Here is a 19,065-nt window from a genome sequence, read left to right on the forward strand (position 1 = left end):
TTGCCCATTTTCCCTTCTGAATTATAGTCTAACTGTGCTCTGGTTTTATTCTTCCCAGCTTAAGTGAGAGCTTTTTCATGGTGAAAGGAGCAGCCCTCTTCCTACAACAGGGAAGCAGCCCTCAAGGCCAGCGGAGTCTTCAGCACCCCCACAAACATGCAGGTGACGGCTCTAAGTTGATGCTTTTAAGTTGGAACTCCTTTTCTGTACAACAGAGGACCCTTCCGTTGTCAGCGGTGAGCAATTTGCTGGGTTTTAAGGCCAGAGAAATCATGGAACACAGGTTTATAATGACCAGTGCAGGTAGAGGCTTAGGCGTTCTTCCCCTGAGCAGGCCGTGCACCTTTTTTCCAGGTGGCACTGGGAGCTGGGGAGCGTTTTAAACCACGTGTGTCTGTGTGAATCAGCAGTGTCCCGTGGGATGTAAAGATTCCCTATACACAGTGTATCAGATAGCTGCAGATGACAGTCTGGCTTTTTAACAAATGCACCAAAATGCATCCTAGCCAGATGTTGTCCCCTTGAAAATAACCACTACCTACCTAGTCTGGGATGCTGTCATTTCTCCGATCATTTGGAAAACACTCACTTGGGGAATTTCTTTAAGAGCCTTTGGCTCATACTCAGAAGTAGTCCCTGTGATAGGGAAGTCTTGATTCTGTAATGGTGAGTTTGGTTTTTGGAAGTGGACAAAAGTAATAGAATGGAGATCAAACCAAGTGTTAATTGAGGTACAAAAGCAAACGATTAAGAAAGGCCTGCGAAGTAATAAGGCTGGTTTTCTTAGGAGACCTGACTTGAAACTGAAGGCAGTTAGAAACGAGGAATTCCAAAAACGCCCGCAAACAAGTGACTCTTTGTCAGGGGTCGATAGCTTCTGGAGCACTTCTTGGGTGGGCAGCACGTATTGGAATGTCTGGGAAGGCTGGTGCCTTTTGGGACAACAGGCGAAACCAACTGGCCGTTGGGGCCGGTTTTCTTGTTACCTGTGATCGTTTTGTTTGTTGAACCTGAAGTTATCCAGCTTCATTTCAGGTCTGAGTGCTTAGGTTAGAATTTCATACCTTACGATTTATAGCAAACACCAAGACGCAGTCAGTATTTTCACATGCTGATACTTACAATCAAGATTTACATCTATTTTAAGCTAGGAAAATAATTGTCCTGCATAAGAAGGCAGTGTGGTTTGTAGAAACAATATTCGCTTTGGAGCCAGACAGACCTGGCATCCGATCCCAGTTCTGCAACTTACTGAGCAGTCATAGGTAGACTTCTGAGCCTCAGTTTCCTACTCTTTACACTGGGCGTAAAATACTGGTACCTTAGATAGTATGGAAATTTAAAATTATGCACGAAACATACCTATCTTCTAGTAGGGGTGTGTGTGTGTGTATGTTGCTATAATTATTACTACAATGACTTCTAGTATAATAAAGCTGTAAACAGATTCTTCATTCTTGCATTTGCTAATGGTTCTGCCCTGTTAGGAATGTAGCCATTGTTCATGTCTTAGCTATAATGCAAAACCAAAGTGAGTGCTCAGTCTTTGCTCACAGGTGAACTGAAGAAGGTAGAGGGGCCACCAGCTGTCCCCGGGTGCTTGATAAATGGCCCTGGGACAGGCGCAGACTTTACATTAGTTCCTTTTTTTCCCCTAGAAATACCATCAGGTTCCCTAAATGAACCAAGAGTCCCCCCACTAATCGCTGTGCAGAGCCTAGCACAATCGAGGGTTAGCTCTATCCACATACAAGTAATTCAGTTTGTCTCAGCCAGTCTGGTAAATTTGGGACCCTCTCTAGGGCTTAAATTCTCTGATTTTTTTGTCCGTGTGGATGTTAGACTAGGGTTTGAATTTCTGTCTGTCAGCAGTTCTGTATCTCAGCAAACAATCCCACTGAAAGGAGTTTATCTGGGTGGAAAATGTCCCTTTCTTTTAGGCATTTGTCAGACAAGGGGTTTGTTTTCACTTTCATCCGTGCAGTTCTGTGACTTGGGGTAGAGGGTGGGAGTGCCCAGGCAAGTGGAGAACCAGGCCGGGGTGTGTGGCACTGTGGCCTCAGTGAGGGGACAGGTGGGGTGCTGCCCAGGTGGAGGAAGGGGCACGGGAGTTCCATGTCCTCCTTTAATGTGAACCATTGTCTCCAAATCATTCTGTAGAAAGCAGAGCCAGCGTGGGGTGCTGGACACCATGGAATCCTATCGTTGGGGAGAACAGATGAGAAGCCACGGTTCTTTTTTTTTTTTTTTTTTTTTTTTTTACTGTGGAAAGAACACTAAATATGATATCCACCCTCTTAACTATGGGAGCAGGTCTTTAATGACCCGATTCCTCTCTGAGGCAGGAAGTGCGATTCTGGACATCATACGTCACTCTGCCTTAAAGTGAAAAAGATGCTTTTGCAAAAGGAGCAAACGCCGTGTTTTCTTTTAGAGCATTTGAATGTGTAAGCAGTATTGATGTTTCTGGGATTCTAATTGCAATCTCTAGGGCAGTTTTTAAAAAAATACATAAAATTCTTTGAAGCATCACACAAAAGGGAAATCCATACAGATTTTCTACGAGTTATTTATTGTACCTTCTTCTAGATCAGCATCTTTAAAGAGGAACCTTTTCTTCAGAAAGAAACCTGTGCAAACGTAATGTATGAGCTAGGGGGGAAAAGCAGCATTAGTGTCATGCCTGCTACTTATTACTCACACACCTGGTAATAGTGTCCCTGTCTGCAAGTGTGCTCCCTTCTGCTGCATTCTCCTGCACAGCCACTCCTCACTCCAGTCCACAGACACCCCCGGACCCTGGGACAGCTCAGAGGTTTAAAAGCCAGCCCTGGATTACTGCTTCTTAGATAATGAAGGAAAAAGAGAACATAATTTTGAGCAAGAAAGGAGAACATGACAGATTGTTGTCTACTAGAATTATTTCTCTGGGCATCCAACATACAGCTGGTATCTATAGAGTCATGTAAACATCCACTGCCCCACCCCACCCCTCCCCCAGTTATAGAAATAATCTCTCTCTCTCTCTCAAGGAAAATACAGAAGAGTTTGAAGAGGAAAAATGACACTCAGTCGTTTTTGTCTCAGATTAATTCTTAGCAAATGCCTTCCTTCCAGCCATGGCTGTAGTTTCTGGCCACCTCATCCTGCCAAGTAATGTTTGCTTGAATAAAATAACATTTTTCTCTCAGTTTGTCTATATTTTCAAAATTTTGTGTTAAAAAAAAAAGTTGGCTGGGTGCTGTGGCTCATACTATAATTGTAGCACTTTGGGAGGCCGAGGTGGGAGGATCACTCGAGGCCAGGAGTTTAAGACGAGTGTGGGCAACATAGCGAGACCCTATCTCTGTAAAAAATAGAAAGATCAGCCAGGTATGGTGGCACACACCTGTAGTCCCAGCTACTTGGGAGGCTGAGGCAGGAGGATTGCTTGAGCCCAGGAGTTTGAGGCTGCAGTGAGCTATGATTGTGCTACTGCACTCTAGCCTGGGTGACAGAGCAAGACTCCGTCTCTTTAAAAATAAATAAATAGCCCTATATTGCATGTACTTCAGAAATTAAGAGCAACTTGTAACAAGATGACAGTAAGCTGTATATCACCCATCCTCATCACACAGTATTCGGGATGGAACAAGAGAAACTGAGACTTGAAGTTTTTGTGACGTTTCCCTTGTGGTGTAGGTAGAGAAATGTTAACTTCTAAATCTTCTTCCAGGCCCTAAAATCAGCCTTTCAGAGGTTTCTTTCTAGAAAGCAGGTGGGCGGTGTTTTAAAACTTTCTTCATTGGTCCAACAGGTGACCTGCCCCAGCATCTTCAAGTGATGATCAACCTTCTGCGCTGCGAAGACAGAATCAAGCTGGTAAGAGGTGACATGAGTGGCAGGTGTTGGTTTTTAATCGTGAAACTTGGCGGGGAGCCATTCATGAACAATGGGGGAGAACGCTCGTACATCACAATAAATTCTCCCAAATTATTCACAGAAGCCAAAGCCACGTTTGCTCCTCTGTCCCCCAGGGGGCCGGAGGGGGGCTGCTTGCTCCTATCTCAACGTTTTGTGTGTCTCCTCTGAGCCAGGCAGTGTCCCTGGTCCTGGGGACATAACCAAGACCCGGCTTCTGATCTCAAGAACTTCGTCTTCACTTTTAACTCCCAGGGGGAAAGGTAGCAAACGAGAGATCTTGATCTTGGCAAAGGGACGGAGGCAGCCCCTCGAAAGGCAGACCAGTGAGGGCGTCTGTGCCGTTCTAGGCCGTGCGCTTGGAGAGCGCCTGGACGGACCGGGTCCGCTACATGGTGGTGGTGTACAGCAGCGGGCGCCAGGACACTGAGGAGAACATCTTGCTGGGAGTCGACTTTTCCAGTAAGGAGAGGTGAGTCTAATGGCATGGTGGTTCTCTTCTGGGAGGGGGAGGAGAGTTGCTGCTGGTTAAAGGTTTCCGTGGTCCCACATCCATGGGAGACGAGGGAGAAATGTGTCCTGATGGGGGGAGGGGAATCGTGACACTGGGAAGCAGCGGGATGAGCCATGTCAGCTCGTGTGTCCCGCACTGTGCCAGATCCAGTCTCTGCCCCCGAGGAGCTCAGAGTCGACGGAGGACAGAAAGTTGCACCGCGTTCAGAGGCTTAACACCAGGTGCTGTAGGGAGAGGCATCTTCGCCAGGGCTACGTCCTGAAGGAGAGGATGGCAATGGGGGGCGTGGAATGAACAAGCCGGGGCCACCAAGTGAGGCAGGGTGGACACCTTCAGTAGGTGTCGCAGCGGGCACTTGATCCAGTAGTGATATTCCTCGGATTCCCAAGGACTTTTTGGCAGGTCCTTGGGCAGAGGCTGTAAGAGAGGCTTGGAATTTCCCACTCACCAGAGGCCAAGTGAGTTATATCCTAGACCCTAGCACGTGTGTGAAATGCAAGTGAACGGCTCACCTAACATCAGGGATAAATGAATGCCCATGAGATCGTTGCAAAACCTGGATTTGCGACATCAAGATTGGGTAGACTTCCTTTATTCATCATTGGTTAATCTACTCATTTCGTTGAGCATGAGATTTATTTGTGTTCTCCTGCGTGAGAGGCAATGGGCTAGGCCCAGGTAAACGAAAGAAACGACAGTATACACAGTTCTTGGCCCGAAAGAGCCTGTACGCTAAGCATGGAAGACAGACAGCCACAGCTAGACACGAGGGAGAGGGGTGGGGACGTGGCCGGGGTCTGGGAACACAGGAGGGGGTGGTCACAGTGAGCACGTGCTCCGGAGGATGTCTTGCCTAGGACGGTCTCAGTTCAGGGGTAGAAGTGGAGGAGGGAGGTGCACTTGAAGCATGCCAGGCAAAATCAGTAGCAAAAAAAATCAAGTCACGGAGGCCACGAGTGGCGTGGTAACCGTGCACGCTTGTCCTGTTCCTCTGAGAGCTGCTGCGGATCGCGTGAGAGTGACCAAGATTTTGTTGCTTGTTAGAAGTAAATGAGTAAAAAGAGGAGGACATTTCTTTCATGGTCCCCCTCCCAGTACATAATAAATGGTATTATGAGAAAGTTTTCTATGATGCATTCAGGGGCACTGGAGTTTGGGCTGGCGTGTGTGGCCTTGGGCTGGCTGGGAGTCTGGGTCTAGAATGTGTAGCATACGGTGTGTTAGGAGGTGAGCTCTGAAGGGCCTCTTGGAGCCTGGTGGGCGTCTTACGATGTGTCAGGAAACCTCCAGGCTCTCAGCAATGGTCAGAGGCCAGGCCAGGCGCGGTGGCTCACACCTGTAATCCCAGCAGTTTGGGAAGCCAAGGTGGGAAGATCACTTGAGGCCGGGAGTTCGAGACCAGTCTGGGCAACATAGCAAGACCCCCCATTGCTACAAAAAATTTAAAAAATAAGCTAGGTGTGGTGGTAGGTACCTGTAGTCCCAGCTACTCAGGAGGCTGAAGCAAGAGGATCACTTAGCCCAGGAGTTTGAGGTTGCTGTGAGCTATGATGACGCCACTGCACTCTAGCCTGGTGACAGAGTGAGACCCTGTCTTTTAAAAAAAAAAAAAAAGAAAAGAAAAAAAATGGTGAGAGCTCCATCTTTTTTGGCCATTATCCATGTGGTTGTGAGGCTTAGAGGCACCGAGTGTTGAGCAGGGTTGCAGTCACAGTTGTTCACAGAATTATCCGGCCTCCCTGTGTTCTCTCAGGGGCAGGAACGTCCCTCACTACAGTCCATCCCAATAACACTTTCTGACCCTAAACCGCATCTGCCCCGCAGGCGGCACCTGTCGCCCTGATCCTAACCACGGAGCTGATAGACGTCTAGTCCCCCCCCTTCCCCATCTCTGTCACAGGGCACAGTACGCTTAAAACACCTCCACGAACATCTCGTTTAATCCTTGAATCTCCCTGTGGGGCGTAGCCCTACCTCACATGTTACAAATGAGGAGTCAAAAGCTCTCAAGGCAGAGCCGATTAACGCCAGAGCATCCCAGTAAGTAGCTGAGCTGGGACTTGCGGCTTTTACTGTGGACCCAAGGGTTGAGTAGATGCCGCTCATTCTTCCCTGTGTGCTGGGGCTTCCTCCTTTACATCACTCGCTCGTTCATTCCCTCCCAGGTTTGTCCTGTCTGTAGTAACTGTTGGCTCTGTGGTCCCCAACCCCTGGGTCACAGACTGGTACCAGTCCCTGGCCTGTTAGGAACCAGGCTGCAACAGCGGGAGGTGAGCAATGGGTGAGCAAGTGAAGCTTCATCTGTATTTACAGCTGCTCCCCATGGCTCGCATCACCACATAAGCTCTGCCTCCTGTCAGATCAGCGACACCATTAGATGCTTGTAGGAGTGTGAACCCTGCTGGAAACTGTGCATGAGAGGGATCTAGGTTGCGTGATCCTTATGAGAATCAATGCCTGACGATCTGAGGTGGAGCTGAGGCGGTGATGCTAGTACTGGGGAGCGGCTGCAAATACAGATTATCATTAGCAGAGAGGTTTGACCGCACAATAAATGTAATGCGCTTGAATCATCCCCAAACTGTCCCCCACCCCAGTCTAGGGAAAAACTGTCTTCCATGAAACCAGCCCCTTGTGCCAAAAAGGTTGGGGACCTCTGTGTTAGCTCCTTCCCTGTGCCACGTGCCCTGGGGCTGCGTCTGTGAGCACACAGAGGGCACGGACGTGCATTAGACCCACACACATGCACACACGTGCACAAGCACACATTCTGAGTTCGTGCTTTCCCAGCTGGGGTGGACAGACCCGTGCACTTGTTCCTGTCCACCCTGAAGTGCCTTCCCTTCTGCCCTGTCCCCCTTTCCTCCCCTTGGCACCCACCTTCGATTCCCTTCTTGCTGTGGTCTTGCCCTCAGCTCGTGCTCTGCCCTCAAACCCTAGGTTCCCTGTGCTCTCCGAGCCAGAGCCACAGCCTGCCTGCAGGCGCCAACCCCAAGGGCAGTGCTGGTCTCCTGAGGTCAGAGCGGGGGGCAGTGATGAGGCCACACAGGTGAGCAGGGGACCAACAGAGACCAGGAACTAAGCGGGCCTTCCTGCCGTTGAGCCTGATGCAGCCGTCCCCCGCATTTGGCATCCTCGGGGGCTGGCACCTGGGTGTTCTGTGGCTCCCACACTGCCCGGGCATCAGGCTCTCATATTCTCACCTGGCTTGAAAACAAAGCCCTGGTACTTACCAGAAGCCTTTAGCCTGCTCAGGGCATGATATGCTTGTTTTTCTAAATTCCTGCTGTTATGTTAGATTGTGTTTCCTTATTCCAAAAAAAAAAAAAACAAGAAAGAAAGAAATGAGCGCTGCCCCAGAGGGCATCTTCCTGGGTGCCCGGTGCGAGAGTCCGTGTGCGGCGTCAGGCGGCTGCAGCAGGCTCGCGCACTCGCTCAGAGTTTTGTATCTGCACGTGCTTTCTTGGGAGACCACAGCGGCCACCCCAGGGTTCATTCTTGGATTATTAGTTTTTCTTTTTGGACTGTGGAGCATGTTGAGTGCCGTGAGCACATACCGCTGTCTTCCATGTTTTGCCAGCTGTGAAGGATGCCCACGGTGGCATTTGGGGACAGGCCCACCTCCTGCCTGGACCTCCAGGCCCCTCTGGCTTGTGTGTTCCTGCTGTCCAGGGCCCAGGGACGCGGAACCTGCTTTCTTCTCCTGCAGTTGTTCTCACCCACTTTGTCCTTCGGGGTCATTCTTTCCCTGAAAAGATCCCATTTCCCTAATTGCATGTCCTTTCTCCGCTTCCCATAAATAGAACACACGGGCCTTCCTTCGTTGTAGAAATATTATTGTTAATCACCGTAGGACTACTGGAAACTCACAGAATAACAGCTAGGGGCCGACGGGATTTGCGGAGTTGTTATGGTGATGCATGGTCCCTGGCCTGTGCTCTTGGCTCTAGTTCAAGGCCATGAGCAGAAGCCCTCCACGGGCTCTGCCTGCTGGTGCAGCGCCCACCAGCCCTTTGCCCATCCCTGTGTGAGAGGGAGGCCGGCTTAGGGGTTTAGATATACTGCTTGCTTCATGTGGGCAATCTCAGCCCTGCCCCTCAATCGACTCTGCCTGCCCTGGGCCTGGGCCCCCAAATTCTCTGCTCTTTGCAGCTCTCTGTGCCATGTCCTCCCCCCACACCGGTTCCTGGCGTGGGCTGTCAGTGCTCAGGTCTGGTCTTCCGGGCCTGCCCGCACGTCCCAGGGCACCTTCCGACCTGGCTTTCTGCACGTGGGACTTGGACTCCAAAGGGACCTTCCTTGCCTCTTCCTGGCACTGACCCGGCCACCCAGCTCCCAGAGCCCTGTGAGCTCTGCATAAACTTCATTTTGTGGTTCTACAAAGGAAATACAATTAGGCCGTCAGGAGTGGGTAGGACTGCAGGGTGTGACCTGAGCATTTGCCCGGCCCCACAGCTTAGTCTCATTGGCCGGAAGGGCTGGAAACTACCTTCCCTTCCCCACAGATACAGAGGCACAGGGTGGGAGGGTCCCACGCGGTGGGTGCTGCTCTGGAGGGAGAGCTGGTTCTGGGAGGTGTTCCCCGAGGGTCCCGTTACCCGGCAACAGAGATGTAAGCGCGAGATTCCCGACGGTCCTTGGGGCTGGCCCTGGGCACGGTGACAGCAGTTTCTCACAAGCCGAGTCTTTCTTACGTGCCTGAGGAATCTTCGTAACAATCTAAGGAGCCCCTGTGATAAAGCCCTTCCTTTCTCTCCCTCTGTGTTTCTCCGGTGGCGCCAGTCTCGAAAGTTGCTACGTCTCATTTCCCTGTGAGGACGGGCAAGACCAGGTTAAGTCAGTTTGTGAAACAGCAGCTACACGGAAGGTAGCACAGGTCCGAAAGTGCACCCCAGTAATGGTGTGGCACGCTCCCCTCCCCTGGCACCTTGGGATGGGTAAGGTGGGGTTGGCTCTCGCTCTTCGCTTGTGTACCCCGTGGCCTCCCGCCAGCAGGGCACCAGCTCTCAGTGTGAGTGTGCCGTCAGCTGCTTGTCCCTTACACCCCAAGAACCTCAGCCGAGCGCTTGTGGAGTTGCAACCACAGGGTTGTCCCAGACCTGTGTCTTCTAGAATTCAGTGGCAAACAGTCCCTACCAAATGGCCTCAGTAAGAGCCTCTCCCAGATGCACACCCGGCAGCCCGGCCTGGGCCAGGGGGTGGTTCCCCGCTGTGAGCCGGAAACGCGGGCGAAGAGGCAGAGAGGGAAGATTGTGCGTGCACGTGGGTGGGCGCTGACTCCAGACGCCTTCTCTTCCCCCTCGTAGTACAAGCTGCACCATCGGGATGGTTCTCCGACTGTGGAGCGACACGAAAATCCACCTGGATGGAGACGGGTAAGGAGATCTCTTTAAACGATTCTCTCACTGTAGACTTTGAAACACGAGTCGGTTTGGGCACCCTTGGGTAATCGTTAGCCACGGAGTCACATGCGACGGGTTCATTACATCAGGAGAAACAGTGTTATGCTGCCGTGAGCTGCACAGGAAGGTACGTCTGCACTTTGGTACCTTCTGCAAACAGTCACGAAGTATCAGGGGAGGCGCATTACAGGAGATCTGTGTGAAGCGCACAGCCGCGGCAACTGGCATTCATCCATTTACCTTGAGTGGTTAAGCCAGTACTCACTGCATGCCCTCCCTGGGGCCAGCCCCCAAAGTTCACGGTGAATGTGGTGCCGCAGGAGCTCACCGGCTTTGGGGCTCTGGGGAGAGACATCCCACGAGCAGGTGCGACAGTGTTGCTGGTGCCACTTAGGGGGCTGCAGAGGAGGAATACCTAGTCCAAGCCGTGCGGGTAGCCAAGGGGTAAAGGGCCGTCCGGTTCGAGTGCATTCGCTCCCAGGGACGTGCCTGGGAACCTCGAGGAGTGGACAGAGACAGAAAAGGAAATTAATTGTCCCTACCCTGGAATTCCAAGCAGGTCACAGTTAACCTTGCCTTGCAGATAGGATGGGGAGGGAAAAATAAAAAATTGGATTTGTTGAAGGGTGGGATTGTGGGGATGTTATTTCCTTTTTTTAAATTTTGTTTTCCAGAAATATATTTTTCCATGCTGTTCCAAAAAAGAACGGGTGGGGTGGGAAGTAGTGAGTAGGCAGGGATGGTTGGGGGATATAAGAGAGATGTCACTGCATGCTGTCCTTGCCTGGCACTTTTGCTGGGCCGTCAGTGTTTGGTAGATCCCTTATTGTTGGGTTAAAAACAAGCCTTCCTCCTTTGAGAACGGATCCTTTTCAGCTTTTGCCCGCTTTGCCTCTGCGGGGTTTGTGATCCCTCGTCAGACCCCGTGAGACATATTTGTTCTCAGGGTCCACAGCGGGCCTGTTCCCATCGTCTCAAAGTGATCTGACTAGAAGAGTCTGATTTCCCACCACAGATATCTTTCTTTTTGTTTTTCATTCTCAGTGGATTCAGCGTGAGCACAGCAGGAAGGATGCACATATTTAAGCCTGTGTCTGTCCAGGCCATGTGGTAAGTATAATGTAAGGTTTTAACTCCTCAGAAATATTTTCTTACTGGTCAGGCGAGGTGGCTCACGCCTGTAATCCTAGCACTCTGGGAGGCTGAGGCTGGAGGATCACTTGAGGTCACGAGTTTGAGAACAGCCTGAGCAAGAGCGAGACCCTGAGACCCCATCTCTACTAAAAATAGAAAAAATTAGCCGGGCATGGTGGCACACGCCTGTAGTCCCAGCTAGTCGGGAGGCTGAGGCAGGAGGATCGCTTGAGCCCAGGAGTTTGGGGTTGCTGTGAGCTAGGCTGATGCCATGGCACTCTAGCCCAGGCAACAGAGCAAGACTCTGTCTCAAAAAAAAAACAAAAGAAAGAAATATTTTCTTAGCTAATAGCATGAATAAAAAAAACTCTTCTACTTAAAAGTTTATTTAGATGCACACACCCGTGTATATATGGCAAAATTAACATAAAATTTGCCATTTTAACCATTCTTTAAATGTACAGTTCAGGGCCATTACGTGCATTTGCAGTGTTGTACAGCCATTGTCACCAGCCATTTCCAGAATGTTTGCATCGTCCCAAAGAGAAACTCTGCACCCATTCAACGATGACTTCTTTTCCTTTCCCCCAGCCTCCGGTAATCTCCATTCTACTTTCTCTCTCCGTGGATTTGCCTGATCTAGATACCTCGTCTAAATAGAGTCATGCAATATCTGTCCTCTTGTGTCTGGCTTCTTTCACTTAGCATGTTGTTTTAAGGCTCGCCCGTGTCGTAGCATGTAGCAGAACTTCATTCCTTTTTAAGGGTGCATAGCATTCCATTGTGTGATCAGACCACACTTTGTGTATCCATTCATCTGTCGATGGACATTTGAGTTGTTTCCACCTTTTGGCTCTCGTGAGTAATGCCACTGTGGACATTTGTGTACACGTATCTGAGTCCCTGTTTTCAGTTCTTTCTGGCAGATACCTAGAAGTGAAATTGCTGAGTCATATGGTAATTCTATGTTTAGCTTCTTGAGGAACTGCCAAACTATTTTCCAGTGTCTACACCATTTTCCAGCCCTGCCGGTAAAACCTAAGTGTTCTACTTTTTTCATATCCTTGTCAGCTCTTGTTAGTTTTCTTTTTAATCATCACCACCCTAATGGGTGTGAAATGGTACCTCATTGTGGTTTCGATTTGCATTTCCCTAATGACTATTAGTGTCGAACATTTTTTCATGCTTATTGGCCGTTTGTTTATCTTCTTGGAAGAAATATCTATTCAAGTCCTCTACTCATTTCTAAATGGGGTGTTTTTTTGTTGTTGTTGAAGGTGTGTTCTTACATATCTCTAGCTCCTGCCGGCAGAAAGTCACTTCAGCGCAAATTCATGTATTCATTGTGTCTGGCATGCAGTAGGCACTCAGTGTGCTAAGTGAAAGGAGCGGTGCTTTGCTAGGCGCTAGGCATGCGGGGAAGGCATCACACAGATGAGCTTCTGTCTTCAGGAGGTTTAAAGTCTGTCGAGGGAAGTGGCCACAAATATATGATTAAAGTCATGTGTTATACTCAGGGACGTGGGGGAGGGTGTTCTCACAGGGTGTAGGGCTGCAGGGTCCGGGTGCCTGGGTGGGGGTAGGACTTCACTCAGGACACTCTGCTTTGGGGATGAGGTCATTATGGGTGAAGGAGGCTGCATTGGGTGATGGCATCATGTCCACACCTCCTCTTAGAGCCTCCTTCCTCCTTGGAGGGTTGCACAGACGGCCCAGTGCAGCCAACTCGATGCAACAATCTCTCTGAAATTATCTGGGAAAAACTCAGCAGAGAGCCGGTACCATCTGATGAGAAAAGTTCTGCACAATGTTTCGAAATAATGATGCTTTCTTCTGGGAACGGTGAGGGTTGTGCAGAATCCTCCCAGGGCCAGAAGTTAATATTGTCCTTCATTTTTTAACATCCTCTGTTACTCCACACTGCAGTCAATTCAGGATCATCTGGGGGAAAATCATGAAATGAGAATTCTGGAACATGAACCAATAGATGGCCCAGATGTTTCTTTGTGTCCCTGGGTCATTGGTTGTCTCTTTCTCTCCAGGCAAATAAAAAATAGGCCCACATGTCTTTCTAGAAACTTCAGAATGAGAACTAAATTTAGTACACATTCAGCTCCAGTGTGTCCCCTCAGCCAGCCCAGAGATAGGACAGAGACGTGCAGTTGGGGAAGATGGTGTGGATTGCAGGATTTTTTCTGCCACCGTGGGGCCAATCTCTGATAATTCTGTCCCTTCCAAGGCTCCAGTCATCCACCTGTCATAGCCTGATTCACCCCATTCACCAAGAAATTTTCAGCCTATATTTTTGTAATAAGAAGTAGAAGAGGGCGGCTCAGTAAAACGTATACATATTTAATATTGTTTCTTCTGCCCAGTTCTGCCTCCCCAAACCTCTCCTTCGGTTAGTTTCTGTATTAAAATGAGTTTCTAGAACTCATTTCCTTAAGAAATCTAAGCTATTGTAACATCCACTGGGGACAGTTAGAAATGTAAGTATTTCGAATGCAGTCAGATGTCTCTGTCGCATATGAGAGACTTTTCCTTCCAGCTGCAAGGCTTCATGGTGGTGCTCACGTTCAAGGGGACCCGCAGCTTCAGAAGTAAATCTTAATTCTTTGGAGTGGATGGATGGAATGTGAAATAACATGGGCACCAGCTTGATTGGAAGAGTGATGAAGTTTGTTGTTTGTTTGTTTTTTCTCCTTTTGGACACGACAAGGGGTGTTCTGTCCACTCTTGGACTCTGTCGGTGACTGTGGCCAGCTTTGTGACCTGGAAGACTGGGTCTCGGGCTGCCGTGTATCCGCCACACGCCCTGTGTGTGAGCACGGCTCCAGCAGGGAGTCCTGCAGGAACTGCCCTTCCCCTGGCCCCGCCTGCACCCCTTGTTTGGAGGGGACACCCGCAGCCCTTCTTGCGTCTCCCCAGACCTGACCCTCTCCCCTCCTCACCCCAGGTCTGCCCTGCAGGTGCTTCACAAGGCCTGTGAGGTGGCACGAAGGCACAACTACTTCCCCGGGGGCGTGGCTCTCATCTGGGCCACCTACTATGAGAGCTGCATCAGCTCCGAGCAGAGCTGCATCAACGAGTGGAACGCCATGCAGGACCTGGAGTCCACGCGGCCTGACTCCCCGGCCCTGTTCGTCGACAAGTGAGTACGCCACTTCCTCGCGGGCACCTGCCCACCGGCACCCACCCTGTGCCGCCCCTGCGTCTGCACGAGGTCGGACCTCCCCTGGAGCCCCCTGACCGAGCCACCTTTTTAGAACCAGCATTTCCAGCAGGGGTTCCTGGCCTGGGCCCATGGGTAGTCTTTGGCTGGGGAAGGGTCTGCCCTGCCCCCAAAAATTACGGACAGATTTGTTGACTGTATTTCTGGGGAACAGGTCCAGAACTTCCACCGCATTCTCGTAGGAGTGTGTGGTCCTGTGTGTCACCAGCTCCCTGCTGCCCTGTGGTCTGGCCTTTCCTCTCCAGTTTGCCAGAGACTTAATTCCCAAAGCCGCCTCCTCTGCTCTTAGGAGAATTATGAATGTGACCTCTGCTTCCTTGGATCCCAGAACACAACTGCCGAGGGCAGCCCTCCTTAGAGCAGCACCGTGGGAGTCACGTGGCTGGTGTCATGTGACCTCTGACAGCGCTGACGTGGCCAGAGGCCACGCTCAGTCACGTCTAGTTTGAGAAGAAGGAAGCGGAGCTCTCCTCTCTGGGTCAGGACCCTGCTCCCCGCAGAGCGTCCCCTCTGGGATGCTGCGAAGTTTGCAGAGGGCTGTGGACAAGCCACAGTGTGTGGAGAGGGCAGCGGGCGGAATGATTGGAAGCCCCGTTGGGCGAGGCCTCCAGGAAATGACGGGACAGATTGAGGAGAAATGACCGTTGCCTTTGAATTATTTGAAGAGTCGTCACGGGAAAGAAAGATCACCCTGGTCAGTGTGGCCCGTCGGGTTCAGACTAGGGCTGGTGCGTAGAAGATACAGGGAGACACATAAACTTTGATTTTGTGTAGGAAGGAGATGGTGGGAACCGGCCACAGCTGGGCCAGGCTACCCCGGGGCGCAGTGAGGTCCTCACACCCACCTGTGTTCAGGCAGAGACTAAAGGGCCCAGTGGCGTGGGCAAGTCACGCTGGCGATTCCAGCGTCCCACCTTGAGAGTGTCGGCCACTGCAGGGCCTGAACGAGCAGTTTCCAAACTTTCTCCTGTCTGCCCGATCTGCCCTCTGCTGTGTCGACTCCCGTGGGAACTCCGGAGATGGAACAGGTTCTCCACGTACCTCTCCCTGCCCCCCTGAGAACACGTGCACCGAGCCGCGAGCTCTCCATGCCAGGCCTCTGTTCTGTTCAGGCCCGGGAGCATCTGGTGTTTCTGTAACCCCTGACCTCAGTCTTCCCAGACTCCTGCGCTTTCCTAAACATCGTTTCTCTCCAGGCCAACCGAAGGGGAAAGGACTGAGCGCCTCATCAAAGCCAAACTCCGAAGCATCATGATGAGCCAGGATCTGGAAAACGTGACCTCCAAAGAAGTAAGAAAATGCTTCTCTCCTTAGTAGGCCAGAGGCCACGTGGCATTCGCTGGTCCTGGGCTCTGGGAGCTGGCCCGGCACCTGGTTCTCTTTGCCGATCTGCTCCTTAGTTCTCGGAGGCTTTTTTTCTGCCTGGTTGTGTAACAGCAGCAGGGCTTAGTGGAAAGAGCAAGGGCCTTGGAGTCAGACTCTAGTTTGATTCTAAATCGGCCACTTCCCAGCTTTGAGTCATTGGGCGAATTTCTTGACCTCTCTGAGCCTCACCTGTGTGACCTTTGGTGGCGATTCCATGAGATCTGTGAATTGCACCCAGGAGCACTGATCTGTCAACACCCTCTCCTCCTGGCTTCTGCCCCACGTTGCCTTGTGTTGTACGTCAGAGACAGCAAACTTATTTCTCTGCAGTTGACTACAGGATTACAGTTGACTGCAAGCTGTAAATTCCAGACTACCTTCTTTCTGCCTTTTAATGTGTTCCTGGATCACTTGTTTTCCTCTTTCTGTTGCTTTGTGTTCAGGGAATGCAATGAATTATAATAGCAGCTTAAACAAGGTAGATCTAAGAGGAGGAGGTTGAAATTGCCATTTTAAAAAGTCATATATAATCTTTTTACAAATTCATCCATTTAAAAAATCATATCGTGATAACCTTCCCAAGCAAGAGGAAACTGATTTTAGATTGCGTGATGTATTTGATATGTAATTGTAAAAGCAAAAGTGCTTTAAATTCAGTAGAAAAGATCTCATGGAAATCTGATGCCTTATTTGAAATAACAAACTTTCCCCAGTTGGATTTACTTGCAGGCTGAGTCACCTGCATTCCTGCCACCCACGCATGTGTGCTGCATGTGTCTAAATGTGTTACTCTTAAAAAAAAAAAAGCCACCTTTTTTGGAAATAGCCACTGTTCGTGTTGTAACTTTAATTCTTTGGAGGTGGACAACTGTTGTCTCTAACAAATCACTTTTCCTAATCTTTTCCACTCTGCAGATCCGTAATGAGTTAGAGAAACAGATGAACTGTAACTTGAAAGAATTTAAGGAATTCATAGACAACGAGATGCTACTTATTCTGGGACAGATGGACAAACCCTCCCTTATCTTCGATCATCTTTATCTCGTAAGAGGCACAGCTATGGTGGGACCTAGTTTGGGGGGGCATGAATCAGACATTGATTGTTTGGTGCTTGCAGCGAGTCAGAGAGGAAAAGCAGAGAATAAAGCTTGAGTTGCTGGAGCCTCCGTCCTGACTGACGGAAACGCCACAAGTTCTTCGGCCCCTTCTCCGGCCTGCAGACCACTGGTCTGCTCTGGAGCCCGATGTTCGAGACGTGGCTCTTAGCTGGGCTGCGGGGAGTTGCTTGGGAGCTGTTTGGCACAGGCAGTTGGCAGTGTTTTCAGACTCTCAGACCCTTTGTCATCTTCACTTACTCACACACGGGCCCTGTCCAAATGGCGTGTGGGCCCCGAAGCCCCTGTTACCAAAGGAGGCATTCTCACCAAACCCCGCAGCTTTGCCTAGGCACCCTGCGACGTAAGAAACGACAGGGAAGACAGATCACACAACTGCAATGTAGCTTCCCCTCCGAGCCTGTCCAGACAGCTCCTCCCCGGGACGGCTCCCAGAGCCCCTGGAAGAATCTGCCCTGGTCCTGCAGCTTTGAGTGGGTCGCACTGATTCCTTGCACCTCCGTGGCTCGCTCAGACTGTCTTGATGCCATAAATCTCCATAGAAGGCAACTGGCAAGTTTTCAAAGGCAGAGAGACTATAGAGAAAGGCACGTTACTAAAATTAGAGCGGCCGCACGGGGCAGTCAAAATCAACCCACCAGAGCCCGAGTTCCCCCTCCTCAGCCTCACCGGCCGGGTGACTTACACTAAGTCACTTTGCTGTTTTTTTTTTTTTTTCCCTTCATCTTATACCTCTTGGGGTGATGATGAGGATTAAATAAAATACAAGCTGGGTGCGCTGGCACAAGCCTGTAGTCCCAGCTGCTCTGAAGGATCCCTTGAACCCAGGAGTTTGAGGCCACTCTGGAAAAATAGTGGAACGAAAAAGAAAGAAAGAAAGGAAGTATGTATTTAAAGCATCCAGCACAGTTTCTGTAGGTGCTAATAAATGGTAAGCATGGTCAGAGGAGAAAGTGCTTCCTGGGAATGGTGAGGAAGCGTATTTGCTGCTAGAGACATGAGTAACTTTGTTTTCTGCCTGCGGGAAGTCACTGGAGTTCTCCAAATGCATTAATGTATGTCATGATAGCCATAGAGATACACAGAGATGTATATTTAAATATATTTGTATGTATAGATCTATATTCATTTCCTATTTATACATTCAAATGTATATATAAATGTGTGGTGTTGAAGACTTTATCTTGAGAGATATCTGGGAAGTACGGGGCACTTCTCCCTGGGAAGTCGATTGATTTCCCTGGTGACAAGGGAACATGAGGCACCTTCGTCCCGTCTTTCTCCACTAGGTGGTGGTCACGGCCAGAGGACGCTCACAGCCTTAGCGGAGCTTGCGTTATTTTTTCGGTGTGGTTTGATGCTTTATGTCACTTTTTCCATGAGAGATACTAAAGGAATTTTTATGTTTGAGCCTCTCCCTCAAATACGAAAATTCAGCTAGCACTGCGCGTTGCCAGCTTCACTGGGGCCCGGCAGCCCCTGGGTCCTACCGGCTCTGCCCTCTTGGGAACTTGAAAGAGGAAGTTTGTAGGGAGATGAAGGTGGGTTCTTTTGCTCTTTGTGACCGTGTCTTTTGCACTTCCTAAGAGCAAAGTGATTATTTTTTCTTTCTTTTTTTTCCCCTTTCCACGTTCTTTGAATGCTTAGGAATTATTTGTTCGTGTGATACTATTTTTTTAAAGTATTAAATTAAAACATTATAGAAAGTCTGGAAATATAAATAAATCTAAAGAAGAAGAAAAAAGCATTCCCAATCTCACAAATCCAGAGGTAGTCACTGTTAACATTTTGGGCTATTTTATTTTCCCATCTTCTGTTTGTTTTTTTTTCTTAATGCATATATAGCTTCTTTAAAAAGAAACAAAGAAAAAGAGTCCAGGTGCAGTGGCTCAGGCTTGTAATCTTAGCACTGTGGGAGGCCGAGGTGGAAGGATTGCTTGAGGTCAGGAGTTTGAGACCAGCCTGAACAAGAGCGAGACCCTGTCTCTACTAAAAATAGAAAAAATTAGCTGGGAGTGGTGGTGCATGCCTGTAGTCCTAGCTACTTGGGAGGCTGAGACAGGAGGATTGCTTGAGCCCAGGAGTTTGAGGTTGCAGTGAGCTGTGATGATGCCACTGCACTCTAGCCAGGGTGACAGAGCGAGACTCTGTCTCATTCACTCATAAATAGATAGGTAGATACAAAGAAAAAGAAAGGATCATGCTAATTATGTTTATATAGTTTTGTATTCTGTGTTCTTTTTGAATATTCTTGCCTTATGTGGTGCTTTCCTGTGTCATTAAATATTCTCAAAAAACGTGGTTTGTTTTCATGGCTCCTTCATGAGGCTCCACCATCGTTTATTTCACTAATTTCTTCCTATTTGACCTTTGGGTTCTTTCCACTGTTTTATAAATAGCCTT

The 19,065-nt window shown here is 49.5% G+C and overlaps 1 protein-coding gene across 2 annotated transcripts in view; it reads left to right on the forward strand.

The window, feature by feature from the left end:
- SSH1 (slingshot protein phosphatase 1) overlaps positions 1 to 19,065 on the forward strand; it is a 60,681-nt gene that overhangs the window by 24,882 nt on the left and 16,734 nt on the right. For both annotated transcript variants that reach the window (XM_045534621.1, XM_045534622.1), the window contains 8 exons: positions 59 to 162; positions 3,797 to 3,861; positions 4,251 to 4,372; positions 9,721 to 9,789; positions 10,861 to 10,926; positions 13,907 to 14,101; positions 15,379 to 15,472; positions 16,463 to 16,591. In XM_045534621.1, coding sequence (XP_045390577.1) covers positions 59 to 162; positions 3,797 to 3,861; positions 4,251 to 4,372; positions 9,721 to 9,789; positions 10,861 to 10,926; positions 13,907 to 14,101; positions 15,379 to 15,472; positions 16,463 to 16,591 — 844 coding nt within the window. The remainder of the gene's footprint in view (positions 1 to 58; positions 163 to 3,796; positions 3,862 to 4,250; positions 4,373 to 9,720; positions 9,790 to 10,860; positions 10,927 to 13,906; positions 14,102 to 15,378; positions 15,473 to 16,462; positions 16,592 to 19,065) is intronic.

Source organism: Lemur catta, chromosome 21 (genome assembly GCF_020740605.2).
Source record: "Lemur catta isolate mLemCat1 chromosome 21, mLemCat1.pri, whole genome shotgun sequence".
In the NCBI taxonomy this organism is placed as follows: domain Eukaryota; kingdom Metazoa; phylum Chordata; class Mammalia; order Primates; family Lemuridae; genus Lemur; species Lemur catta.